This window comes from Mesoplodon bidens (genome assembly GCF_964165515.1).
Source record: "Mesoplodon bidens genome assembly, chromosome: 6".
NCBI classification, from domain to species: domain Eukaryota; kingdom Metazoa; phylum Chordata; class Mammalia; order Artiodactyla; family Ziphiidae; genus Mesoplodon; species Mesoplodon bidens.
In genome coordinates, this window is record NC_138162.1 from 83,814,413 (window position 1) to 83,841,396 (window position 26,984).

The 26,984-nt window shown below is 39.9% G+C and overlaps 1 protein-coding gene across 1 annotated transcript in view; it reads right to left on the bottom strand.

The window, feature by feature from the left end:
* TRPM6 (transient receptor potential cation channel subfamily M member 6) overlaps window positions 1–26,984 on the bottom strand; it is a 139,678-nt gene that overhangs the window by 95,628 nt on the left and 17,066 nt on the right. The window contains 4 exon segments of the mRNA XM_081236652.1: window positions 3,065–3,278; window positions 14,307–14,484; window positions 21,208–21,246; window positions 23,400–23,479. Coding sequence (XP_081092778.1) covers window positions 3,065–3,278; window positions 14,307–14,484; window positions 21,208–21,246; window positions 23,400–23,479 — 511 coding nt within the window.

The window sequence follows — 26,984 nt, forward strand, 5'->3', positions numbered from 1 at the left end:
TCTTAATACATATTATCTGCTAAGACTCTCTGTAAAACCAGATCTGACAATATCATTCCCTATTCATTCTTCTGTTCAAAATCCTTTGAGGGCTCCCTGCTACATAGAGAATAAAACCTCAGCCCAAATAACATGGCACCCAATCTGCCTCCAGTCTCCCTTGTTGTCCCTGTCCTCTGCCACATGGCACATCCAGCTAGCAGCCTTATCACCTCCTTCTACACATGCCTTAGTCTCCAGCTGTGTACCTTGCCCTGAACTGCCACCTCTGCCTAGAATGCTTTTTCCTACCCTTCTCTCAGGGCCAACATTAAGTGCTATATCCTTCACCAAGCTTTCTTCTCAGGTTCCCTCAGTTGGAACCGGAATTTGTTTTCCTCTTCCTCTTCCTTTTACTCCCAAACACTTTGTATCTCAACTATGACCCATTCAGCATCGATTTTTGCTTCGTTGCTTACTCTCTGTTTGTTACAGTTACCCACCCCATCACTAAACCCGGGGTCCATATCTTACTCATCTTTCATCCACAGCATCTATCCAAATGCTTTATACACAATAGATTCTTAAAGGCTTCTGGCATTCAATTTAAATAAATGTAAAAAATTCATGCCAAATAATGTTCAAGTACAGCTGAGAAGCATCTCAAGCATAGGTTGAAGCTGGTAAGCAAAGCTTCTCGAATTTAAATGTGCATAAGAATCACCTGGGGATGTCATCAAAATGCAGATTTTGATCCCACTGGTCTGAGGAGCCCGATATCTGCATTCCCAACAAGCTCCTAGGTGATGCTGATGTTGCTGGTGCAGGGACCACTTCTTGAGGAGTCAGGACCTAAGGAGCCGAGGCTGAATCAGGTCAGACCCTGATTATTGTTTAAGGAAGCTCCAAGTATATCTCATTTCTCATTTCTTTTGTTCATATGAACTATTTCAATAGTCTTCACACTATTATATTTGTGTTCTTTAACTGGCCCTAATCTAAAATATTTTTTTTCTTAAAAAAGCAATAAGTAAAATAAAGCATGTAACACAATTAGTTATTCAAAGAAGAAAACCATGCCCAAGTTCACCTTTTTCTGAACTCTACAAAACTTCCCCATCCACCCTCTTTTTTTTACTGGAAATAAAATAAGTACTACACATTGGACTTAGAACTCTGCAACCTTTGCTTTTTTCTAAGAATGTGAAACAGTAATTATCTCAATGAAATGTACCAGAGGAACTACCAGGTTACCCATTAGTGACAAGACGAATCCTTTGGTTTTATTTTTATTTTGTTTTTTCAATCACTTGCTTCCTTCATTCCTTTTTAATCAAAAGAAATTATTCATTACATTAGTACCTGTTGCTCAGTTCTTAGACATATGTATAGGCCCTAGCCTCTACCTCACAATCAGGTAGACTCATCCTAACCTAACCTGTAAGGCAAAACATAAACGTGCTACAAGTGCTACAGGCAATAAACGCTATAGAAATTAAGAAACAAGAGCAAGTTGAGATAAAGAATGCTTCCTGTGTATGTTGGCATCTAATGTAGATCCTAAAGGTCAAGCAGAACTTAATAGGACATTGGCTAGGATATCCCAAATCAAAAGAGGAAGAAGTAAAGGGAAGATGGAAAGCCACAGGTGTGATATTGTGACTTATAATAATATATATATGGTCTGTTAGTGACACAGAGCTCCTTAAAACCTTGGAATTTCCTAAGTGGTGAGAGTGACAGAGGTGCCTTCTGTTATGTTAATGAGGCGACTTTTGGACCTACTGATGGGGGCTGGTTGCCAAGGGAACCAACCAACCACGTGATTAGAGGGTAGGAATTTTCAGTCTCACCCTCAACCATTGGGGAGGGGAGAGGAACTGGAGATTGAGTTCAATTATCAATAGCCAATGACTTAATCAATCGTGCCCATGTAATGAGGCCTCCACAAAAAAACAAACAAACAAACAGGGTTCAGAGAGCTTCCAAGTCGGTAAACACGTGGAAATGGGAGGAGGGCATGAAAGCTCTGTGCCCCTTCCCACATGCCTTGCCCTATGCATCTCTTCAATCTACCTGTTCCTGAGTTACATCCTTTTATAATAAACTGATAATCTAGTGAGTAAACTGGTTTCCTGCATTCTGTGAGCTGCTCTAGCAAATTCATCAAACCCAGGGAGGGGATGGTGGGAACCTCTGATTTATAGTCAGCCAGTCAGATTGTGGGACTGAGCCCTTAACCTGTGGAATCCGTCGCTATTTCCTGGTAGACAGTAATTCAGAATTGAGTTGAACTGTAAGACACTCAGCTGGTGCTGGAGAACTGTAGTGTGTTGGGAAAGAACCCACACATGAGAACTGGTGTCAGAACTGTAACATATCAGTAACAGATTAGTAAGAGAGGAGTTTGTGAAGTCAGTAATCCTCAACCCTGGCTGCACATTAGATACCCTTCAGAAGCTTCACCCTGAAAAACTCTAATTAATCTGGGGTAGAACTTGTGCATCTGTATTTTTCCAAAGCCCCCAGATGATTCTCTAACATGCATACAGTTCATAAACATTGATGCAAAAGAGTAGGGTTAGAGGTTCAGGGGCTACAAAATGAAGTTCTTGAATGTCAGATTTCAAGAAGTATGAAAGAGTCAGTGACAGAAACAAGTGAGTGAAATGCCAGTTATGTAGTTAATTATCTCCTCATGCCCCATAAACTCAATGCAGTTGTTGCACATGTCACTGATTTCCAATTCCTGAGAACCTGACCGTGGTGAGTTTAGCTCACGTCTATGCCCACACACTACCACACCACAGTCCAAAGCTCATGAAAACCTATTTTCTTTGCCAGACGTTTACCCAAAGTTATATTAAAATAGCATATTTTAACAATGGTAAAAATACATTCCAGGAAAGGTCTAGGATTCTTCTGCATTTCTTTTCCAGTCACTACACTTCCAGTCTTTCTCACGCTACCACATCTACTGGGAGCACTGCAGAGCAGAGGTTAGGTGCTATACTGCCTGATTCACAGTTTAAAAAAAGGAATGAAAAAAAAAAAAAAACAGACTGAAACAGGGAATGTGCCTTACCGGTATTAATGCCTTCAGTTATTATCCACGCTCCCGTTGTCTCTGCAGCTTTGACCAAACCTTGGCTGAAGATCTCTTTAAGTTTGGAGGGCATCTTGAAGTTTTGGATGCCCCCGTGGACAGAGATCACCAGCTTTGGCAGTTCCATCTTCCACTCTTTCAACATTAAATGTAACAGATGATCCAACTTTGTGTCATAAGAAGTTCTAATATACTGGAAGATACGCATATATACATATACATAAAATAGTGGAAAATACCTGCCACGTCGCAGTAAGCACACAGCAGGGCAACTGAAATGCCAAAACTTGAAAGAAAATGTCTAGGATCTCTTTAAAAGTTCATCTTCATATAATGGAAATATTTACTTTGAAAAGATCCCACACCCCCTTTAAGTTCCTTCTGAGAATTACAAGTCACCACAGGAAGGCTTCCTCTGGTTTTCAGGGTTAGTCTACCAACGTTCTCTAGAAGGTCTGAGGTAAGGCAGAAATACTTCAAACTGGCAAAAATCACTATGCCAGCAAACCCATTTAAAAAAAAGTTTTAGAAATAAGTGTAATGAGGTTTTCTCATAAATGCTATGGCTTTTAATTTACTGGACCATTTCACATATTTGCATAATTTAAGTTAAGATCCAGAAGCATGTTCATTCATTTTAAATTTTACATTCTAACCATTTCCTATATATATCATCTCTCTAAAAACTTCTTTTCCAAAATAAATACTTTTCATAAGAGAGTCAATGTAACCAAAAGAAAAGACGGAAATCAGGCAGCTCCAGAATCATTCTGCGTTTTGCCCAAGATTATAGTGTATGGCTGGCTTTCTTTTCCCAGCCAATGCAGCCACATACAGACTGGTAAAATCATATTGAGATAAGCGTGAGCCAACCAACAGCAAGAATAAGTTGGATTTATAGGATAAGGACCATAGGAAACCATGAGTTTATAAAACTATAGCAAAAATAACCACAGGTAGAGATCGCCATAGATATGCAAATAGGAAATATCACATTGTCCTCCAGAATGTGATAGTGATTTAAAACAATTGTCTTCATCTTTGAAATTCTTAAAACATAATCCTTTTATTTCATAATTAAAATATTAGAATTTCTGACATGAGGATGGTGCAGCCATCACAGGACGTAGTAGAAAGAATCTAAGGGTAACTAGGATTCAGTTTACAAGTGAGAAAACTGAGTTGCCACAGCTTTATCACATATTCCAAGAGTAGGAAAAATACAAGTTGACCTTTGTGAAAGGGTTCATGTTGCCCCGAATGATGAATAAGGGCAGAGGAGGCAGCTCTGGTTTAGTTCTCCTTCTCTCTCTCTCTCAGTTCTTTCTCAGGTAGCCCTCCCTTTCAGTTATAAGTCCTTTTAGTCCTAGAAGATACTTCTCCTTGAGATTTCAGGATAACACCTTGATCAACTAAATTATCAGCACTAGAGTCTTTTCTTCCAAAGGCCAACTGAAGACGGTGCTAAGGTTTTATGACACTCTCTTTCCCCTCCTCCTCCTTTATCGTAACTCACCTCCAAACCTCTGTGGAAGGAGGTGGGAGGGATAACAACTAGGAAGGGAAACGCAGCAGAGGGGATGAGTAAGCAGCTCTCACAAGCTCTCCTGCTGTGCATGCTATACTTCCAGGCTGAAATATAAGGGTAGCCTCTTCTGAGAGATCAAATAAAATGCATTCAGGCACAGAGGATGTAACAGGCGCCTAATGCTAAGCATAAAACGTATCAGTGATCAGATCTGTCTAAGCATGTTTTCAGTTTTCCTAAATGTACCATATTCCCCCTTGGCCTTCCCACAAGCTATTCCTCACGCCTACAGTGGTCTTATCCTTCTGTCTCACCAGACACCAAACACCTCACTCATCTTTGCCATCTCAGCTTAGCCACCCTACTCTCAGATGGCTTCCTTGACACATGCACACCACCCCAGAAAAACAGGAGGAGTTCCCTTTTCATTCTCTCAAAGAACCCTGTATTCCCCTTTCCTAGCATCCCCACCATCTGGGGTAATTCTATATTTATTTCCTGTTTCCCTCACTAGACTGTAAGCAATGTTAGTACACAGAACATATTCTCTTTGGGGCATAGCAAAGTATGGGCAACTGATAAAGATCTGTTGAATGGATAAAAAAATGAGTAAATGAAGATGATTATGAACAAACATAAAAGCAAAAGGAAGAAGACGAACAATTAAGGGAAAAATTACATAAAGAGTTCTATGAGAGTCAGCTTCCAAAAAGGATTAGAGGACAGTTTTCTTGCCAACTAAAACAAACAAACAAAAATCAATGCACAAAGTTAGATGCAAGTGGATTAGTAATCAGAAATGTAGATTACTGTACAATTATATTATGAAACCTTATTATGATTGCACTATTAAGAACAGTTTTTCAAATCCTTTTAACTGATGATGCACTGCAGGACAAAACTGATTCTGAGCTTCCCTGAGGTAGGCTCCCCCTGTATTTTCCCCAAGGAAAGCTGCCTCTAATAAAGCAGTGTACATTTAACAAGGTCAATAGAAAACAGCTGAGAGACACATGACCTGTCAATACTATGTGAATCCCACATAAAATTACTATATTAGGGACAGGAGAAAAACTGGCCTGTAAAGCCCAGCACTATCATTCAGGGGGTACAGAAATTTCTCCATTTTCTTCCTGAGAAAAGGCTCTCACAAGGGCATAGCAGGCATCAACAGCCACAGGTTAAGTTACTGGGAATTGCTATGGCCGTGATTCAGGTGAAGTCTGTTCTTCGGTAGTAACTTCTATACATTCCTTAAGAAAAGGGAAGCCGTTTGGCAACTGCCTCATGAGCAATAAGCCATTCTCTTCTGCAGAGGGCATAACCTGGCTGAAAGAAGTCAATCAAAGAGCTGGCCACACCGCACCTGGGAAAGGTATCATGCCCCTCAGACATAAAAGAAAAAGAAGAGTCAGGTCATTTCTGTCAACAGGTGAGTAACATGGATCGCCTTTGCAATAAAACCTGGTCATCTGATCATCTACACTTAGAAATACAATTTGGAGATATATTTGGAGGTTACAGCCTCTGTTAAAAATCAGCAAAATAGGAGACCTTCAAGATGGTGGAGGAGTAAGACGTGAAGATCACCTTCCTCCCCACAAATACATCAGAAATACATCTACATGTGGAACAACTCCTACGGAACACCTACTGAATGCAGGCAGAAGGCCTCAGACTTCCCAAAAGGCAAGAAACTCCCCACATACCTGGGTAGGGCAAAAGAAAAAACAGAGACAAAAGAATAAGTACGGGACCTGCACCTCTGGGAGGGAGCTGTGAAGTTTCCACACACTAGGGAGCCCCTTCAATGGCGGATATGGGGGCGGGGGGTGGCGGTGGGGAAGCTTCCGAGCCACGGAGGAGAGCACAACAGGGGTGCGGAGGGCAAAGCGGAGAGATTGCCGCACAGAGGATCGGTGCCGACCAGCACTCACCAGCCCAAGAGGCTTGTCTGCTCACCGGCCGGGGCAGGTGGGGGCTGGGAGCTGAGGCGCAGGCTTCGGAGGTCAGATCCCAGGGAGAGGACTGGGGTTGGCTGAGTGAACACAGCCTGAAGGGGCTAGTGCGCCACAGCTAACAGGGAAGGAGTCCGGGAAAAAGTCTGGACCTGCCTAAGAGGTAAGAGACCATTATTTCGGGGTGTGCGAGGAGAGGGATTCAGAGCACCACCTAAAGGAGCTCCAGAGATGGGCGCGAGCCACGGCTATCAGCGTGGACCCCAGAGACGGTCATGAGAGGCTAAGGCTGATGCTGCCGCCATCAAGAAGGCTGTGTGCGAGCACAGGTCACTATCCACACCTCCCCTCCCAGGAGCCTGTGCAGCCCGCCACTGCCAGGGTCCCGGGATCCAGGAACAACTTCCCCAGGAGAACACACAGCACGCCTCAGGCTGGTGCAATGTCACTGTGACCTCTGCCACCGCAGGCTCACCTCGCATTCTGTACCCCTCCCTCCCCAACCCCGGGCTGAGTGAGCCAGGGCCCCTGAAGCAGCTGCTCCTTTAACCCCATCCTGTCTCAGCGGGAACAGGCGCACTCAAGAGACCTACACGTAGAGGCGAGGACAAATCCAAAGCTGAGACGCAGGAGCTGTGCGAACAAAGAAGAGAAAGGGAAATTTCTCCCAGCAGCCTCAGGAGCAGTGGATTAAATCTCCACAATCAACTTGATGTACCTACATCTGTGGAATACCTGAATAGACAGCAAATCATCCCAAAATTGAGGCGGTGGACTTTGGGAGCAACTATAGACTTGGGATTTGCTTTCTGCATCTAATTTGTTTTTGGTTTTATGTTTATCTTAGTTTAGTATTTAGAGTTTATTATCAATGGTAGATTTGTTTATTGATTTGGCTGCTTGCTTCCTTTTTCATATACATATAGATTTTTTTATTCCTTTTTCTCTTTCTGTGAGTGTGTATGTGTATGCTTCTTTGTGTCATTTTGTCTGTATAGCTTTGCTTTTACCATTTGTCCTAGGGTTCTGTCTGTCTGGTTTTTTTTTTTAGTACAGTTTTTTTTTCCTTTTTTCTTTATCTTTGGCTGCCTTGGGTGTTTGTTGTTGCACGCAGGCTTTCGCTAGTTGCGGCGAACGGGGGCTACTCTTTGTCACGGTGACTACTTCAGCCCGTGCACCTAGAGCCCATGCTCCACAACAAGAGAAGCCACCGCAATGAGAAGTCCGCACTCACTGCGGTGGCTTCTCTTGTTGTGGAGCATGGGCTCTAGGCGCACGGGCTGAAGTACTTGTGGCATGAAGGCTCAGTAGTTGTGGCTCACAGGCTCTAGAGCGCAGGCTCAATAGTTGTGGTACACGGGCTTAGTTGCTCCATGGCATGTGGGATCTTCCTGGACCAGGGTTTGAACCCATGTCCCTTGCATTGGCAGGTGGATTCTTAACCACAGCGCCACCAGGGAAGCCCTCTAGTATAGTTTTTAGTGCTGGTTACCATTGGTGGATTTGTTTTTTGGTTTGATTGCTGTCTTCTTTCTTTCGTTCTTTATTTTTTTATTACTTTTAACTTTTTTTATTTTAAATATATATGTTTATTTTTTATTTTAATAACTTTATTCTATTTTTTTCTTTATTTCTTTCTTTCTCCCTTTACTTCTGAGCAGTGTGGCTGACAGGCACTTCGGGCTCGGGCCGGGTGTCAGGCCTGGGCCTCTGACGTGGGAGAGCTGAGTTCAGGACATTGGCCCACCAGAGACCTCCCAGCTCCATGTAATATCAAAAGGCGAAAGCTCTCCCAGAGATCTCCATCTCAACGCTAAGACCCAGCTCCACTCAACAACCAGCAAGGTACAGTGTTGGACACCCTATGCGAAAAAACTAACAAAACAGGAACACAACCCCACCCATTAGCAGAGACACTGTCTAAAATCATAATAAAGTCACAGACACCCCAAAAGACACCACTGGATGCGGTTTTGCCCACCAGAAAGACAAGACCCAGGCTTATCCACCACAACACAGGCACCAGTCCCCTCCACCAGGAAGCCTACACAACCCATTGACCCAACCTTAGCCACTGGGGGCAGACACCAAAAACAATAGGAACTACGAACCTACAGCCTGTAAAAAGGTGACCTCAAACACAGTAAGGTAAGCAAAATGAGAAGACAGAGAAACACACAGCACACGAAGGAGCAAGGTAAAAACCCACAAGACCAAACAAATGAAGAGGAAATAGGCAGTCCACCTGAAAAAGAATTCAGAGTAATGATAGTAAAGATGATCTAAAATCTTGGATATAGAATGGAGAAAATACAAGAAATGTTTAACAAGGACCTAGAAGACCTAAAGAGCAAACAACAAATGATTAACAACACAATAAATGAAATTAAAAATTCTCTACAAGGAATCAATAGCAGAATAACTGAGGCAGAAGAACGGATAAGTGACCAGGAAGATAAAATAGTGGAAATAACTACTACAGAGCAGAATGAACAAAAAGGAATGAAAAGAATTGAGGACAGTCTCAGAAACCTCTGGGACAACATTAAACGCACCAACATTCAAATTATAGGGGTCCAAGAAGAAGAAGAGAAAAAGAAAGGGACTGAGAAAATATTTGAAGAAATTAGTGTTGAAAACTGACCTAATATAGGAAAAGAAAGAGTCAATCAAGTCCAGGAAGCACAGAGAGTCCCATACAGGATAAGCCCAAGGGGAAACATGCCAAGACATATATTAATCAAACTATCAAAAATTAAATACAAACAAAAACATTAAAAGCAGCAAGGGAAAAACAACAAATAACATAGAAGAGAATCCCCATAAGGTTAACAGCTGATCTTTCAGGAAAATCTCTGCAAGCCAGAAGGGAGTGGCAGGACATATTTAGAGTGATGAAAAGGAAAACCTACAAACAAGATTACTCTACCCAGCAAGGATCTTATTCAGATTCGAGGGAGAAATTAAAACATTTACAGATGAGCAAGAGCTAAGAGAATTCAGCACCACAAAACCAGCTTTATGACAAATGCTAAGGGAATTTCTCTAGGCAGGAAATACAAGAGAAGGAAAAGACCTACAATAACAAACTCAAAACAATTTAGAAAATGGTAACAGGAACATACATAGCAAAAACTACCTTAAATGTAATTGGATTAAATGCTCCAACCAAAAGACATAGACTGGCTGAATGGATACAAAAGCAAGACCAGTATAGATGCTGTCTACAACAGACCCACTTCAGACCTAGGGACACATACAGACTGAAAGTGAGGGGATGGAAAAAGATATTCCATACAAATGGAAGTCAAAAGAAAGCTGGAGTAGCAAATTCTCTCATCAGACAAAATAGACTTTAAAATAAAGACTACTAGGGGCTTCCCTGGTGGCACAGTGGTTGAGAGTCTGCCTGCCGATGCAGGGAACACGGATTCGTGCCCCGGTCCGGGAAGATCCCACATGCCGCGGAGCGGCTGGGCCCGTGAGCCATGGCCGCTGAGCCTGCGCGTCCAGAGCCTGCGCTCTGCAACGGGACAGGCCACAACAGTGAGAGCCCCGCGTATAGCAAAATAAAAATAAAAATAAAAAATAAAGACTACTACAAGAGACAAAGAAGGACACTACATAATGATCAAGTGATCGATCCAAGAAGAAGGTATAACAATTGTAAATATTTATGCACCAAACATAGAAGCACCTCAATACATAGGCGAATGCTAACAGCCATAAAAGGGGAAATCGACAGTAACACAATCATAGTAGAGGACTTTAACACCCCACTTTCACCAATGGACAGATCATCCAAAATGAAAATAAATAAGGAAACAAAAGCTTTAAAAGACACATTAAACAACATGGACTTAATTGATATTTATAGGGAATTCCATCCAAAAACAAAAGAATACACTTTCTTCTCAAGTGCTCATGGAACATTCTCCAGGATAGATCATATCTTGGGTCACAAATCAAGCCTTGGTAAATTTAAGAAAATTAAAATCATATAAAGTATCTTTTCCGACCACAACACTATGAGACTACATATCAATTACAGGAAAACATCTGTAAAAAATACAAACACATGGAGGCTAAACAATACACTAGTAAATAACCAAGAGATTACTGAAGAAATCAGAGGAAATAAAAAAATACCAGGAAGCAAATGACAATGAAAACACAAGGGCCCAAAACCTATGGGATTCAGCAAAAGCAGTTCTAAGAGGGAAGTTTATAGCAATACAATCCTACCTCAAGAAACAAGAAACATCTCAAATAAACAACCTAAACTTAAACCTAAAGCAATTATAGAAAGAAGAAAAAAAAAACCCAAAGTTAGCAGAAGGAAAGGAATCATAAAGATCATATCAGAAATAAAGGAAAAAGAAATGAAGGAAACGATAGATAGCAAAGATCAATAAAACTGGGGCTTCCCTGGTGGCGCAGTGGTTGGGAGTCCGCCTGCCGATGCAGGGGGCGCAGGTTCGTGTCCCAGTCCGGGAGGATCCCACATGCCGTGGAGCAGCTGGGCCCTTGAGCTGTGGCCACTGGGCCTGCTTGTCCGGAGCCTGTGCTCTGCGGCAGGAGAGGCCACAGTGGTGGGAGGCACGCGTACCACAAAAAAAAAAGATCAATAAAACTAAAAGCTGGTTCTTTGAGAAGATAAACAAAATTGATAAACCATTAGCCAGACTCATCAAGAAAAAAAGGGAGAAGACTCAAATCGACAGAATTAGAAATGAAAAAGAAGAACTAACAGCTGACACTGCAGAAATACAAAGGATCATGAGAGATTACTACAAGCAAATATATGCCAATAAAATGGACAACCTTGAAGAAATGGACAAATTTTTTAAAAAGCACAACTTCCCAAGACTGAGCCAGGAAGAAATAGAAAATATAAACAGACCAATCACAAGCACTGAAGTTGAGACTGTGATTAAAAATCTTCCAACAAACAAAAGACCAGGACCAGATGGCTTCACAGGTGAATTCTATGAAACATTCAGAGAAGAGCTAACACTTATCCTACTCAAACTCTTCCAAAATATACCAGAGGGAGGAACACTCCCAAACTCATTCTACGAGGCCACCATCATCCTGATACCAAAACCGGACAAAGATGTCACAAAGACAGAAAACTACAGGCCAATATCACTGATGAACAAAGCTGCAAAAATCCTCAACAAAATACTAGCAAACAGAATCCAACAGCACATTAAAAGGCTCATACACCATGATCAAGTGGGGTTTATCCCAGGAAGGCAAGGATTCTTCAATATATGCAAATCAATCAACGTGATACACCATATTAACAAATTGAGGGAGAAAAAAACATATGATCATCTCAACAGATGCAGAAAAAGCTTTCAACAAAATTCAACACCCATTTAAAATAAAAACCCTCCAGAAAGTAGGCACAGAGGGAACTTACCTCAACACAACAGAGGCCATATATGACAAACCCATAGCCAACATTGTTCTCAATGGTGAAAAACTGAAACCATTTCCTCTAACATCAGGAACAAGACAAGGTTGTCCACTCTCACCACTATTATTCAACATACTGTTGGAAGTTCTAGCCATTGCAATCAGAGAAGAAAAAGAAAGAAAAGGAATCTAAATCAGAAAAGAGGAAAAGCTGTCACTGTTTGCAGATGACATGATACTATATACAGAGAATCCTAAAGAAGCTACCAAAAAAACACTAGAGCTAATCAATGAATTTGGTAAAGTAGGAAGATACAAAGAAATCTCTTGCATTCCTATACACTAATGATGAAAAATCTGGAAGAGAAATTAAGGAAACACTCCCATTTACCACTGCAATAAAAAGAATAAAATACCTAGGAATAAACGTACCTAAGGAGACAAAAGACCTGTATGCAGAAAACTATAAGACACTGATGAAAGAAATTAAAGATGACACAAACAGGTGGAGAGATATCCTATGCTCTTCGATCAGAAGAATTAACACTGTGAAAATGACTATACTACCCAAAGCAATCTACAGATTCAGTGCAGTCCCTATCAAACTACCACTGGCATTTTTCACAGAACTAGAACAAAAAATTTCAAAATTTGTGTGGAAACACAAAAACCCCGAACAGCCAAAGCAATCTTGAGAAAGAAAAACGGAGCTGGAGGAATCAGGCTCCCAGACTTCAGACTATTCTACAAAGCTACGGTAATCAAGACAGTATTGTACTGTCACATAAACAGAAATATAGATCAATGGAATGGTATACAAAGCCCAGAGATAAACCCACACACCTATGGTCACCTTATTTTTGATAAAGGAGGCAAGAATATACAATGGAGAAAAGACAGCCTCTTCAATAAGTGGTGCTGGGAAAACTGGACAGCTACATATAAAAGAATGAAATTAGAACACTCCCTAACACCATACACAAAAATAAACTCAAAATGGATTAAAGACCTAAATGTAAGACCAGACACTATAAAACTCTCAGAGGAAAACATCGGCAGAACACTTAGACATAAATCACAGCAAGATCCTTTTGACCCACCTCCTAGAGAAATGCAAATAAAAACAAAAATAAACAAATGGCACCTAATGAAACTTAAAAGCTTTTGCACAGTAAAGGAAACCATAAACAAGACAGAAAGACAACCCTCAGTATGGGAGGAAACATTTGCAAATGAAGCAACTGACAAAGGATTAATCTCCAAAATCTACAAGCAGCTCATGCAGCTCAATATCAAAAAAACAACCCAATCCAAAAATGGGTAGAAGACCTAAATAGATATTTCTCCAAGTAGATATACAGATTGCCAACAAACATATGAAAGGATGCTCAACATCACTAATCGTTAGAGAAATGCAAATCAAAACTACAATGAGGTATCACCTCACACCAGTTAGAATCAAAAAATCTACAAACAATAAATCCTGGAGAGGGTGTGGAGAAAAGCGAACCCTCTTGCGGTACTGGTGGGAATGTAAATTGATACAGCCACTATGGAGAACAGTATGGAGGTTCCTTAAAAAACTAAAAATAGAACTACCATATGACCCAGAAATCCCACTACTTGGCATATACCCTGAGAAAACCATAATTCATAAAGAGTCATGTACCACAATGTTCATTGCAGCTCTATTTACAATAGCCAGGACAGGGAAGCAACCTAAGTGTCCACTGACAGATGAATGAATAAAGAAGATGTGGCACATATGTACAGTGGAATATTACTCTGCCATAAAAAGAAGCAAAACTGAATTATTTGTAGTGAGGTGTATGGGCCTAGAGTCTGTCATACAGAGTGAAGTAAGTCAGAAAGAGAAAAACAAATACTGTATGCTAACACATATATATGGAATCTAAAAAAAAAAATAGTTCTGAAGAACCTGTGGGCAGGACAGGAATAAAGACACGGATGTACAGGAGGGGCTTGAGTACACGGAGTGGGGGAAGGGTAAGCTGAGACGAAGTGAGAGAGTGGCATGGACATATATACACTATCAAATGTAAAATAGATAGCTAGTGGAAAGCAGCTGCATAGCACAGGGGGATGAGCTCGGTACTTTGTGCCCATCTAGAGGGGTGGGATAGGGAGGGTGGGAGGGAGACGTAAGAGGGTGGAGATATGGGGATATATGTATATGTATAGTTGATTTACTTTGTTATAAAGCAGAAACTAACACACCATTGTAAAGCAATTATACTCCAATAAAAATATTTTTTAAAAATCAGCAAAATAATGTAGGTTATTAGCAAACCTTAGAGTGGTGGGTGTGCTCTCCATCTTGGAAGTTAATCGTGCCAAAGGTATCTGTAGAGCTTTTTGTTGTGTGCTTTTCAACAGACCATTGTTCATTTTCACTACCGTTGGCAGCTGAGATGGTCCAGGCATAATCTATCCCATAATGGTCTCTAAGCAATCGCCCACAGTAACACCTTAAATTTGGGATAAATACCAATTTCAAAATAGAAAACACACAATTTCAGAATAGAAAATAGATGTAATGTTTCTACATGTTCCTAGAGTAATATATAGACGACATATATTAACAATTTTTAAAACTTCACACTGAGATTTATATTTGATTTCCAACACTAGGTTGTTTTCTAAGTTTAAAAACATACTCACTGGTTCTCTTCCATGGCTACATATTAGAATCATTTTTGGAATGTTTTAAGAAAACACTAAAAATCTCTTAAACACCCATGTTCATAGCAGTGTTATTCACAACAGCCAAGAGGTAGAAGCAACCCATGTATTCATCAATATATGAATGGATGAACAAAATGTAGTATACACATTCAATTTTGCAAGATAAAAAGTTCTGGAGATCCACAACACAACAATGTGAATAAACTTAACACTACTGAACTGTACTGTTAAAAATGATTAAAATAATAAAGAAAACAAAAACAAACATCAAATTGTATATTTTAAATATGTGCAGTTTATGGCAATTACATCTCATAAACTGTATTTAAAAAATAATCTTGTGAACAATCATTGACAGGAAGACACTGGAACTCACCAAAAAAGATACCACACATCCAAAGACAAAGGAGAACCCACAATGAGATGGTAGGAGGGGCGCAGTCACAATCAAATCAAATCCCGTAATTGCTGGGTGAGTGACTCACAAACTGGAGAACACTTATACCACAGAAGTCCACCCACTGGAGTGAAGGTTCTGAGCCCCACTGTCAGGCTTCCCAAACTTGGGGTCTGGCAATGTAAGAAGGAATTCCTAGAGAATCAGACTTTGAAGGCTAGTGGGATTTGACTGCAGGACTTCAACAGGACTGGGTGAAACAGAGACTCCACTCTTGGAGGGCAAACACAAAGTAGTGTGCACATCGGGACCCAGGGGAAGGAGCAGTGACCCCATGGGAGACTGAACCAGACCTACCTGCTAGTGTTGGAGGGTCTCCTGCAGAGGTGGCGGGTGGCTGTGGCTCACCATGAGGACAAGGACACTGGGAGCAGAAGTTCTGGGAAGTACTCCTTGGTGTGAGCCCTCCCAGAGTCTGCCATTAGCCGCCCCCCAAAGAGCCGGTAGGCTCCAGTGTTGGGTCACCTCAGGCTTGTTTGATTGTTTACCAACAGGGAAGGAACCCAGCCCCACCCATGAGCAGACAAGCTGATTAAAGTTTTACTGAACTCTGCCCACCAGAGCAACACCCAGCTCTACCCACCACCAGTCCCTCCCATCAGGAAACTTGCACAAGCCTCTTAGATAGCCTCATCCACCAGAGGGTCGATAGCAGAAGCAAGAAGAACTACAATCCTGCAGCCTGTGGAACAAAAACCACATTCACATAGAGATAGACAAGATGAAAAGGCAGAGGGCTATGTACCAGATGAAGAAACAAGACAAAACCCCAGAAAAGCAACTAAATGATGTGAAGATAGGCAACCTTCCAGAAAAAGAATTCAGAATAATGATAGTGAACATGATCCAGGACCTCAGAAAAAGAATGGAGGCAAAGATCAAGAAGATACAAGACATGTTTTACAAAGACCTAGAAGAATTAAAGAACAAACAAACAGAGATGAACAATAAATAACTAAAATGAAAAATACCCTAGAAGGAATCAATAGCAGAATAACTGAGGCAGAACAGACAAGTGACCTGGAAGACAGAATGGTGGAATTCACTACCGTGGAACAGAATAAAGAAAAAAGAATGAAAAGAAATGAATACAGCCTAAGAGACCTCTGGGACATTAAATGCAACAACATTCACATTAGGGGTCCCAGAAGGAGAAGAGAGAGAGAAAGGACCTGAGAAAATATTTGAAGAGATTACAGTCGAAAACTTCCCTAACATGGGAAATAGCCACCCAAGTCCAGGAAGCGCAGAGAGTCCCATACAGGATAAACTCAAGGAGAAACACACCAAGACACATAGTAATCAAACTGACAAAAATTAAAGACAAAGAAAAATTACTGAAAGCAACTAGGGAAAAACGACAAATAACATACAAGGGAACTCCCACAAGGTTAATAGCTGATTTCTCAGCAGAAACTCTACAAGCCAGAAGGAAGTGGCATGATATATTTAAAGTGATGAAAGGGAAGAACCTACAACCAAGATTACTCTACCCAGCAAGGATCTCATTCAGATTCGACAAAGAAATCAAAGGCTTTACAGACAAGCAAACGCTAAGAGAATTCAGCACCACCAAACCAGCTTTACAACAAATGCTAAAGGAACTTCTCTAAGTGGGAAACACGAGAGAAGAAAAAGACCTACAAAAACAGACCCATAACAATTAAGAAACTGGGAATAGGAACATACATATCAATAAGTACCTTAAACGTGAATGGATTAAAAGCTCCAACCAAGAGATACAGGCTCACTGAATGGATACAAAAACAAAATCCATATGTATGCTTTCTACAAGAGATCCACTTCAGAACTAGGGACACATACAGACTGAAAGTGAGGGGATGGAATAAGGTATTCCACGCAAATGGAAATCAAAAGAAAGCTGGAGTAGCAGTACTCATATCATATAAAATAGACTTTAAAATAAAGAATGTTATAAGAGGCAAGGAAGGACACTGCATAATGATCAAGGGATTAATCCAGGAAGAAGACATAACAATTATAATATGCACCCAACACAGGAGCACCTCAATACATAAGGCAATGGCTAACAGCACTAAAAGAGGAAATCGACAGCAACACAATAATAGTGGGGGACTTTAAAGCCTCACTTACACCAATGGAAAGATCATCCAAACAGAAAATTAATAAGGAAACACAAGCTTTAAATGACACAATACCAGATAGATTTAATTGTTATTTATAGGACATTCCATCCAAAAACAGCAGATTACACTTTCTTTTCAAGTGCACATGGAACATTCTCCAGGATAGATCACATCTTGGGTCAAAAATCAAGCCTCAGTAAATTTAAGAAAAGTGAATTCATATCAAGCATCTTTTCTGACCACAATGCTATGAGATTAGAAATCAATTCCAGGGAAAAAAAACGTAAAAAAACACTAACACATGGAGGCTAAACGTTACTAAATAACCGAGAGATCACTGAAGAAATCAAAGAGGAAATCAAAAAATACCTAGAGACAAATGACAATGAAAACACGACAATCCAAAACCTACGGGATGCAGCAAAAGCAGTTCTAAGAGGGAAGTTTATAGCAATACAAGCCTACCTCAAGAAACAAGAAAAATCTCAAATAAACAATCTAACCCTTACACTGAAAAAACCTAGAGAAAGAAGAACAAACAAAACCCAAAGTTAGTAGAAGGAAAGAAATGATAAAGATCAGAGGAGAAATAAATGAAATAGAAACAAAGAAAACAGTACCAATGATCAATAAAACTAAAAGCTGGTTCTTAGAGAAGATAAACAAAATTGATAAACCATTGGCCATACTCATCAAGAAAAAGAGGGAGGGGCTTCCCTGGTGGCGCAGTGGTTCATAGTCCGCCTGCCGATGCAGGGGATACAGGTTCGTGTCCCGGTCCGGGAAGATCCCACATGCCGCGGAGTGGCTGGGCCCGTGAGCCATGGCCGCTGAGCCTGTGCGTCTGGAGCCTGTGCTCTGGGAGAGGCCACAGCAGTGAGAGGCCCGCGTACCGTAAAAAAAAAAAAAAAAAAAAAAAAAGAGGGAGAGGATTCAAATCAATAAAATTAGAAATGAAAAAGGAAAAGTTACAACAGACACCGCAGTAATACAAAGCATCCTAAGAGACTACCACAAGCAACTCTATGCCAATATAATGGACAACCTGGAAGAAATGGACAAATTCTTAAAAAAGCACAACTTTCCAAGACTGAACCAGGAAGAAATAGAAAATATAAACAGACCAATCACAAACACTGAAATTGAAACTGTGATTAAAAATCTTCCAACAAACAAAAGTCCAGGACCAGATGGCTTCACGGGTGAATTCTATCAAATATTTAGAGAAGAGCTAACACCCATCCTTCTCAAACTCTTCCAGAAAACTGCAGAGGAAGGAACACTCCCAAACTCATTCTGTGAGGCCACCATCACCCTGACACCAAAACCAGACAAAGATACTATAAAAAAAGAAAATTACAGACCAATATCACTGATGAATATAGATGCAAAAATCCTCAACAAAATACCAGCAAACAGAATCCAACAACACATTAAAAGAATTATACACCATGATCGAGTGGGATTTATCCCAGGGACGCGAGGATTCTTCAATATACGCAAATTAATCAACGTGATACACTGTATTAACAAACTGAAGAATAAAAACCATATGATCATCTCAATAGATGTAGAAAAAGCTTTTGACAAAATTCAATACTATTTATGATAAAAGCTCTCCAGAAAGTGGACATAGAGGGAACCTCCCTCAACATAATAAAGGCCATATACAACAAACCCACAGCAAACATCCTCCTCAGTGGTGGAAAACTGAAACCATTTCCTCTAAGATCAGGAACAAGACAAGGATGTCCACTTTCGCCACTCTTATTCAACATAGTTTTGGAAGTCTTAGCCACGGCAAGCAGAGAAGAAAAAGAAATAAAAGGAATACAAATTGGAAAAGAAGAAGAAAAACTGTCACTGTTTGCAGAGGACATGATACTATACATAGAGAATCCTAAAGATGCCACCAGAAAACTATTAGAGCTAATCAATGAATTTAGTAAAGTTGCAGGATACAAAATTAATGAACAGGAATCTCTTGCATTCCTATACACTAATGATGAAAAATCTGAAAGAGAAATTAAGGACACACTCCCATTTCCCACTGCAACAAAAAGAATAAAAAACGTAGGAATAAACCTCCCTAAGGAGACAAAATACCTGTATGCAGAAAACTATAAGACACTGATGAAAGAAATTAAAGATGATACCAACAGATGGAGAGATATACCATGTTCTTGGATTGGAAGAATCAATATTGTGAAAATGACTATACTACCCAAAGCAATCTACAGATTCAGTGCAATCCTTATCAACTTATCAATGACATTTTTTACAGAACTAGAACAAAAAATCTTAAAATTTGTATGGAGACACAAAAGACCCCAAATAGCCAATGCAGTCTTCAGGGGAAAAAACGGAGCTGGAGGAATCAGACTCCCTGACTTCAGACTATACTGCAAAGCTATAGTAATCAAGACAATATGGTACTAGCACAAAAACAGAAATATAGATCAATGGAATAGCATAGAAAGCCCAGAGATAAACCCATGCACCTATGGTCAACTAATCTATGAGAAAGGAGGCAAGGATATACAATGGAGAAAAGACAGTCTCTTCAATAAGTGGTGCTCGGAAAACTGGACAGCTACATGTAAAAGAATGAAATTAGAACACTCCCTAACACCATATACAAAAATAAACTCAAAATGGATTAGAGACTGAAATGTAAGACTGGACACTATAAAACTCTTAGAGGAAAACATAGGAAGAACACTCTTTGACATAAATAACAGCAAGATTTTTTTTGATCCACCTCCTAGAGTAATGGAAATAAAAACAAAAATAAACAAATGGGACCTAATGAAACTTCAAAGCTTTTGCAAAGCAAAGGAACCTACAAACAAGATGAAAAGACAATCCTCAGAATGGGAGAAAATAATTGCAAATGAATCAATGGACAAAGGATTAATCTCCAAAATATATAAACAGCTCATGCAGCTCAATATTAAATAAAACAAACAACCCAATCCAAAAATGGGCAGAAGACCTAAATAGACATTCCTCCAAAGAAGACATACAGATGGCCAAGAAGCACATGAAAAGCTGCTCAACATCACTAATTATTAGAGAAATGCACATCTAAACTACAATGAGGTATCACCTCACACCAGTTAGAATGGGCATTATCAGAAAATGTACAAACAACAAATGCTGGAGAGGGTGTGGAGAGAAGGGAACCCTCTTGCACTGTTGGTGGGAATGTAAATTGATACAGCTACTATGGAGAACAGCATGGAGGTTCCTTAAAAAACTAAAAATAGAATTACCATATGACCCATCAATCCCACTACTGGTCATATACCCAGAGAAAACCATAATTCAAAAAGACACATGCACCCCAATGCTCATTGCAGCTCTTTTTAAAATAGCCAGGTCATGGAAGCAACCTAAATGCCCATCTACAGACGAATGGATAAAGAAGATGTGGTACATATATACAATGGAATATTACTCAGCCATAAAAAGGAATGAAATTGGGTCATTTGTAGAGACGTGGAGGGATCTAGAGTCTGTCATACAGAGTGAAATAAGTCAGAAAGAGAAAAACAAATATCATAAATTAACGCATATACGTGAAACCTAGAAAAATGGTGCAGATGAACTGGTTTGCAGGGCAGAAATAGAGACACAGATGTAGAGAACAAATGTATGGACACCAAGGGGGGAAAGTGGGGTGTGATGTGGTGGTGGTGGGATGAATTGGGAGATTGGGATTGACATGTATTCACTAATATGTATAAAAGAGATAACTAATAAGAACCTGCTGTATAAGAAATAAATAAAATTAAATTTTAAAAAATCTTAATACTTAAGGAGATTAAGAAAAATCCTCATGTAAGATGCACATCAAAAGGAAGGATTGTTAATTAATGCAAAAAAATAGATGCAACTTCAGAGAAATATAGAAACATAGAACTGTTTATCTGTCTTACCTGATTAAATTCTGACAAACCTGGCATCCTGCAGTACATCTAAATTAAAGAAATAAAACCTCTGTTAGTTTTTTAATATATTTGAAAACATATTTAATGCTTATACAGTAAATATCTGTTAATCTTCCATAATCTGGAAATCAGGGTTTACTGAGTACTCATACATCATCTCCCAAATATCCCCATATGTCATTTACCATATATAATTACACTACAGCAACTATGATCTAATTAACAGAATACTGAGTTTGGAACCAAAATATTTGGATTTAAATCTCAATGATTTAACAATTCCTCTAAGCCCCAGTTTTCACATCTGAAAATAATATCTGACCCATGCAGTTATTAAAAGGATTAAGGGTGATAATATACGTAAAGTGTCTTATAATATCTGGTACATTGCAGGATGTATAATAATGGTGGCTATTATTATTATACTATGAACATAACACAGAATTCCTGAGAATTAAGTAAGAAAACATACATATACAATTTTAAAACCCTAAAACACTATCAAACTGAGGAACAGTTGGCATGATTATAATAATTATCTTTATTAATCTCTTTTTTATGATTCAAAAAGCCTTCTGGATTTGGGAGTTAGCATTATGATCATCAATGATCATATTTTAAGTGTGAAGAAGTTTTAACTAGAAGAGGAATCTAGGTAAAATAATGGAAGAAATGGTAGTGTTCATAGAATCAATCATTCTAAATTATTCAGAGATGAATATTCAGGTCTTTCACTTCTTCCTGTCCCCAGCCTTTTAGAAATCTTTTTTCTCAGAAGCTTCACTTCAACAAGTTCCAAATGAGAAAGAAAAAGACGTTGTAATCAAGTCTATCAGATTTGTTTCTTATTAGGAGCTACAAAAAGAATCAGTAAAAGACAAACCTTTATCTAAATTTAAAATAGTGAACTATCACTCTTTTGCTGTGCACCATAAGGAAGAAAACTGCATGAAAGCCACAGTTTTGAGAATCTTACTAGGATCTAAGAAAAAGGCTGGCATGGAAGGAATAGCCATAGTCATCCATCCATTTTTTACAATCACAAAATAAGAGAGACTGCTTTTTTCCCATAAACAGTAGTATATCTTCGACCATTCATGGAATTATGATCACTGATACTCTTCTTGAGTCTGTGGGCTAATGACCTACAGTTTACCACTTTTCATGAGGTTCAAGGTGACTGTGAAGATGATTTTCCATTTGCAGAGCAGTGGAAGCCACCTGAGCTCAATGTGCCTTCTACTGCAGCCACTATCATATTATAAAATCTCATAAAAGATGAAGGGAAAAAACAAGGTTACCCTGCCTTTTTATTCTGTAAACATTTTATAAGCAGGTAAAATGAGGATTTCCAATCACGCGGTTTACAAGCCACAGGTAACTCAAAGAGGGTGGGACTAGTAAATATTTAACAAAGGCAAAGAACACTCTTTTAGTCATCATCCCCAAAGAACTAGAATTTCAGTGGCCTCACCGTGCTACCTTTCATGAGCATACAGCTGTGATTTCTAAACTTCAAATGAATGTAAGGCCAAATGCTCAGCAGGATCTAAAAATAGAGTGGTCCCCCTAATTAAAATACTGCTCTCTTATTTTCCTTTCCTTTTAATTCTTTTCCCCCAGGGCAATGCTACCCAATCTTAATTTCATGGACCCGATTACCCTGGGGAATTTTCCATAGACCTCTCTTCCTCTATCTTTCACTGGCTGCTGTTTTGAACTTTGTTCTACAAGTAGAACTTCCAAAGGGTTGTCAAGAACTCAGAATAATCAAACTCAAATCATTCCATTCTGCTGCCCATTATCTGCTCAAGCAAAAAGCCTGCAGGAGGAAAAAATTAACTGTTTGCATAATCTGAGCATTGAGTCCTGAAATATCCCAGTTACTATATTCACAGACACTTGGGGATAAGGAAGTCACACTATTTTGAATATTCAATACTCAAAAATTGTAAATTTTTTATCCAAACCCGGTGGAATGGACGTAGCACTAGATATTTCCCTGGTATCTATCCTCCCAGGAAGAGGAACAGGAGCATCAAAGATAAAGCAGCAGAGTGAAATCTACCACAATATTAACAGTGGCTCCATCAGGGTAAACAAGTCATACCTCTAAATTTCAGTAAACAGTCCTCCAAGTACTGTTGCTTTAAAAAGAAAAATGTAATTAAAAATTGTACCTGTGAGGGTCTTTTGAGCTGGGTATGATTTTGTTACATTCTCTCTTGTCGAACACTCCTTCAATCCAGGATTTCTGGGACTGAATAGAAAAATGTCATTATTTTCATAGTCTCATTAAATGAGAACACAGTATAACCACAGTAGTCCAGGTAGGCAAGATATACTTAAATATAATAGACCCTAATTAAAATGCCAAGACCAGCCCCAAACCCCTAAGCATTTATTAATTTCTATTACAGACAACATAGACACAAATAAGCCAATGTGAACACAAAAATATTCACAAAGTTAATTGGTCCACAATCTCATTTTAAGTGAAAGATCCCTAAATGCACAAAACTCTACCAAGGAAGTAAAGATATAGCAGAAGCATTCTCTTAATTCTGCCAAAAGTCACTTTTAAATCTTGTACCATAACCCTACAGAGTGAATATTAAGCTCTCAAACTTCAGAATTCTCACTTATAAAGTCCCACTTTGGCTAAGATTTGACAGGAAGCTGGAAAGAGTGTCAGAGGAGAGATGTAACCTCAGCAAGATTCTGTAAAAGAGTTCAATCTAAAACAAATCTGGAGGATATGTAATGGAGAACATCACACGTGTGCCCTCAGAAGGGAACTTAACTGAGAAACTGATTTCCCATAAATGCCTGATTCATAGAAGACGAGACTTATTTCCTGACCAATAACCATATGCCAAGAATCTCTCCCCATCCTCAAGACAATGAATTTACTGCTTAGACACTGGCTGGACGTCTCCCTCTTTGCACTCCCTGCCCCAAACCCTCAACAGACTCGCCTGTAGCTTGCTACAGCATGCATTTCCCAAATTGCAATTCCTCTGCTATTCCTGAATAAACTCAATTTCTGATCATTCAAGCTTGCCTCAGTTTACCTCTTTATTTAGGTTGACAATTTGATACACATTGTATAAGCATGGCTTACCATTGGCTGAATTTCAAAATATCTGATTTCATTCAACAAATATTTTAAAATAGGCCTCCAGGGCTTCCCCGGTGGCGCAGTGGTTGGGAGTCCGCCTGCCGATGCAGGGGACGCGGGTTCGTGCCCCGGTCCGGGAGGATCCCGCGTGCCGCGGAGTGGCTGGGCCCGTGAGCCGTGGCCGCTGAGGCTGTGCGTCCGGAGCCTGTGCTGCGCAGTGGGAGAGGCCGCAGCGGTGAGAGGCCTGCGTACCGCAAAAAAAAAAAAAAAAAAAAAAAAAAAAAAAATAGGCCTCCATATGGCATGCTGGGAATTCTATGGCAAATAAGACAAAGTTCTTACTCTGAAGGAACTTAGAATAAAAAGAAGGAAACGGATAACAAATTGATATCATTAAACTTCATGTGTAACATTTACCTATTAAAAATGGCTCCAGGGGGCTTCCCTGGTGGCGCAGTGGTTGAGAGTCCGCCTGCTGATGCAGGGGACACGAGTTCGTGCCCCCGTCCAGGAAGGTCCCACATGCCGCGGAGCGGCTGGGCCCGTGAGCCATGGTCACTGAGCCTACGCGTCCGGAGCCTGTTTTCCGCAACGGGAGAGGCCACAACAGTGAGAGGCCCGCGTACCGAAAAAAAAAAAAAAAAAAAAAAAAAAAAAAAAAAAAAGACTCCAGGGACTTCCATGGTGGTCCAGTGGGTAAGACTCCACACTCGCAATGCAGGGGGCCCAGGTTCAATCCCTGGTTAGGGAACCAGATCCTGCATGCGTGCTGCAACTAAGAGTCCCCATGCCACAACTGAGTCCGCATGCCGCAACTAAGACCTGGCGCAGCCATAATTAATTAATTAATTAAAAAAAAACAACTCCAAAAAGGGTCCCTAATTTAGCAGCCTATGTATACAAATTAAGCAAGCTATGCTCAACCACTCCCTTCTTTTAAAAGGCTAGACAGCTGAGTCTAGTAGAACGATGTGGGCAAATTACTTTCTTCAGGCCTGTTTTCCCATCTATTAAAAAGGAGATAATAATAACAGTAATACCTCATTGGGCTACTGAAAGGAATTAAGGCTTAGATTTCTCCCTGGGACTTACTCGGGCTCAGTAAAGCTTAGTTATTATTAATGGTAATATCAAAGGTAAAAATTCACTTTTTGGTTGGTAGCATGGGAACTTAACTTTGATGTATTTTTTTCATAGAAAAATACTTCCTGACCTCCAAATCTCCCTCCCAGGTCCTCTCATATTACAAACGAATGACTTTTATGGGTCCATTTTCCCCCACTAGACTCCAGCTCCTACAGGCCCCATGCCAGTCATTTCTGTTGCCCGGGGCCTAACCCAATGACTGTTGAATGAGCAACAAAATGCACACACTTAAAATAGAACTTCAAGAATCCATGTATACAATTTTCTCTCCAAGGGTATAAACAGGAAACCTGTACCATAACAAGAACATGGAAACTTTCCTCCTGCAACTCCCATATCTTATCTCCAAACTACAGAAAAAGAAAAGCAGGCTTAATTTGCAAGTGTTTCAAACAATTCTCAATTTAGAACTTTACTTTTTCCCCCTACCTCATAATGGTAGCCTTTGCAATATACTCTTCAGCACATATGGAAGAGGTCCCCTCATGTTCAGTTCAACAGAGAACTATTAGGAACCATATGTTTGTTAGCTTTGATTCAATAGCCCAAATCTATTGAGGCCAAATACTCAACATGTGTTTGCCACTTGGAGCAGCACATTGTCATTGACGGCAGAGAATATGTCATTTCTGCAACTATCATGACAGTCTTCAGAGACTGGGTGTTTTTTATATACTGGGGCAGGAGAGTTGTGTTTTAACTGTGGTTGTTATTTGGGGAAGGGAAAGGCAGAGGATAAAGAAGGGAAATAGTGCTGGTCTCAGGCTGTGTTGGCACAAACAGTTTGCCTTACCCTAAAATATAATCAGATTTTACACACAAGCCCAGGACTGGGGAATAGCAAAGAAATGTCCAAAGACTAATCCTCTAATGGTAGCTATACATGAATTAATTCCTGATGTCACTGAAAGTATTTCTACACTGGGGCTTTTTAGGGTTTCCAGATAACAAATTCTTTCTCAGGGGAATCTCTGAGAAGGAATAGTCTTACAGGCATTCCTTGATTTAAAAAAAAAATCCTTCTAAATGTGCATGGATTTTTTTTTTTTTTTAACATCCAGGGGACTGTGTGATTGGGGGTTGAAGGGCACACAGCTAACAAGTAATTTATTTTCTTTTTTAAAACTTTTTCATACTTAAAAAAAAATCTAACATTTAAAAAATACTTTTCCAGGTGAAACTGACTACTTCCTTTTTATAGCCCCCACTCTATCTTATATACACCACAGCACTCACAATGCTTAACTGCACCTACTCAGTTGTTTTTTTCTTAACATTATTGCAATCTACTTCAAGATTAAGCATTAGTTTATTTATCATGGAATCTATAGCATGCAGGGAAGCACCAGAATGGATCAAATAGAGAAAATATTTTCAGACTCCAGACTGACATTTTTTATTTTCTCTACACAGTCCCTCCCTTGGAGCAAGGACCTTTTCAAACTGAGTGCCAGGCAGATGGATTTCCACAGTGCATGATCTGTTGGCTGGGGAAACT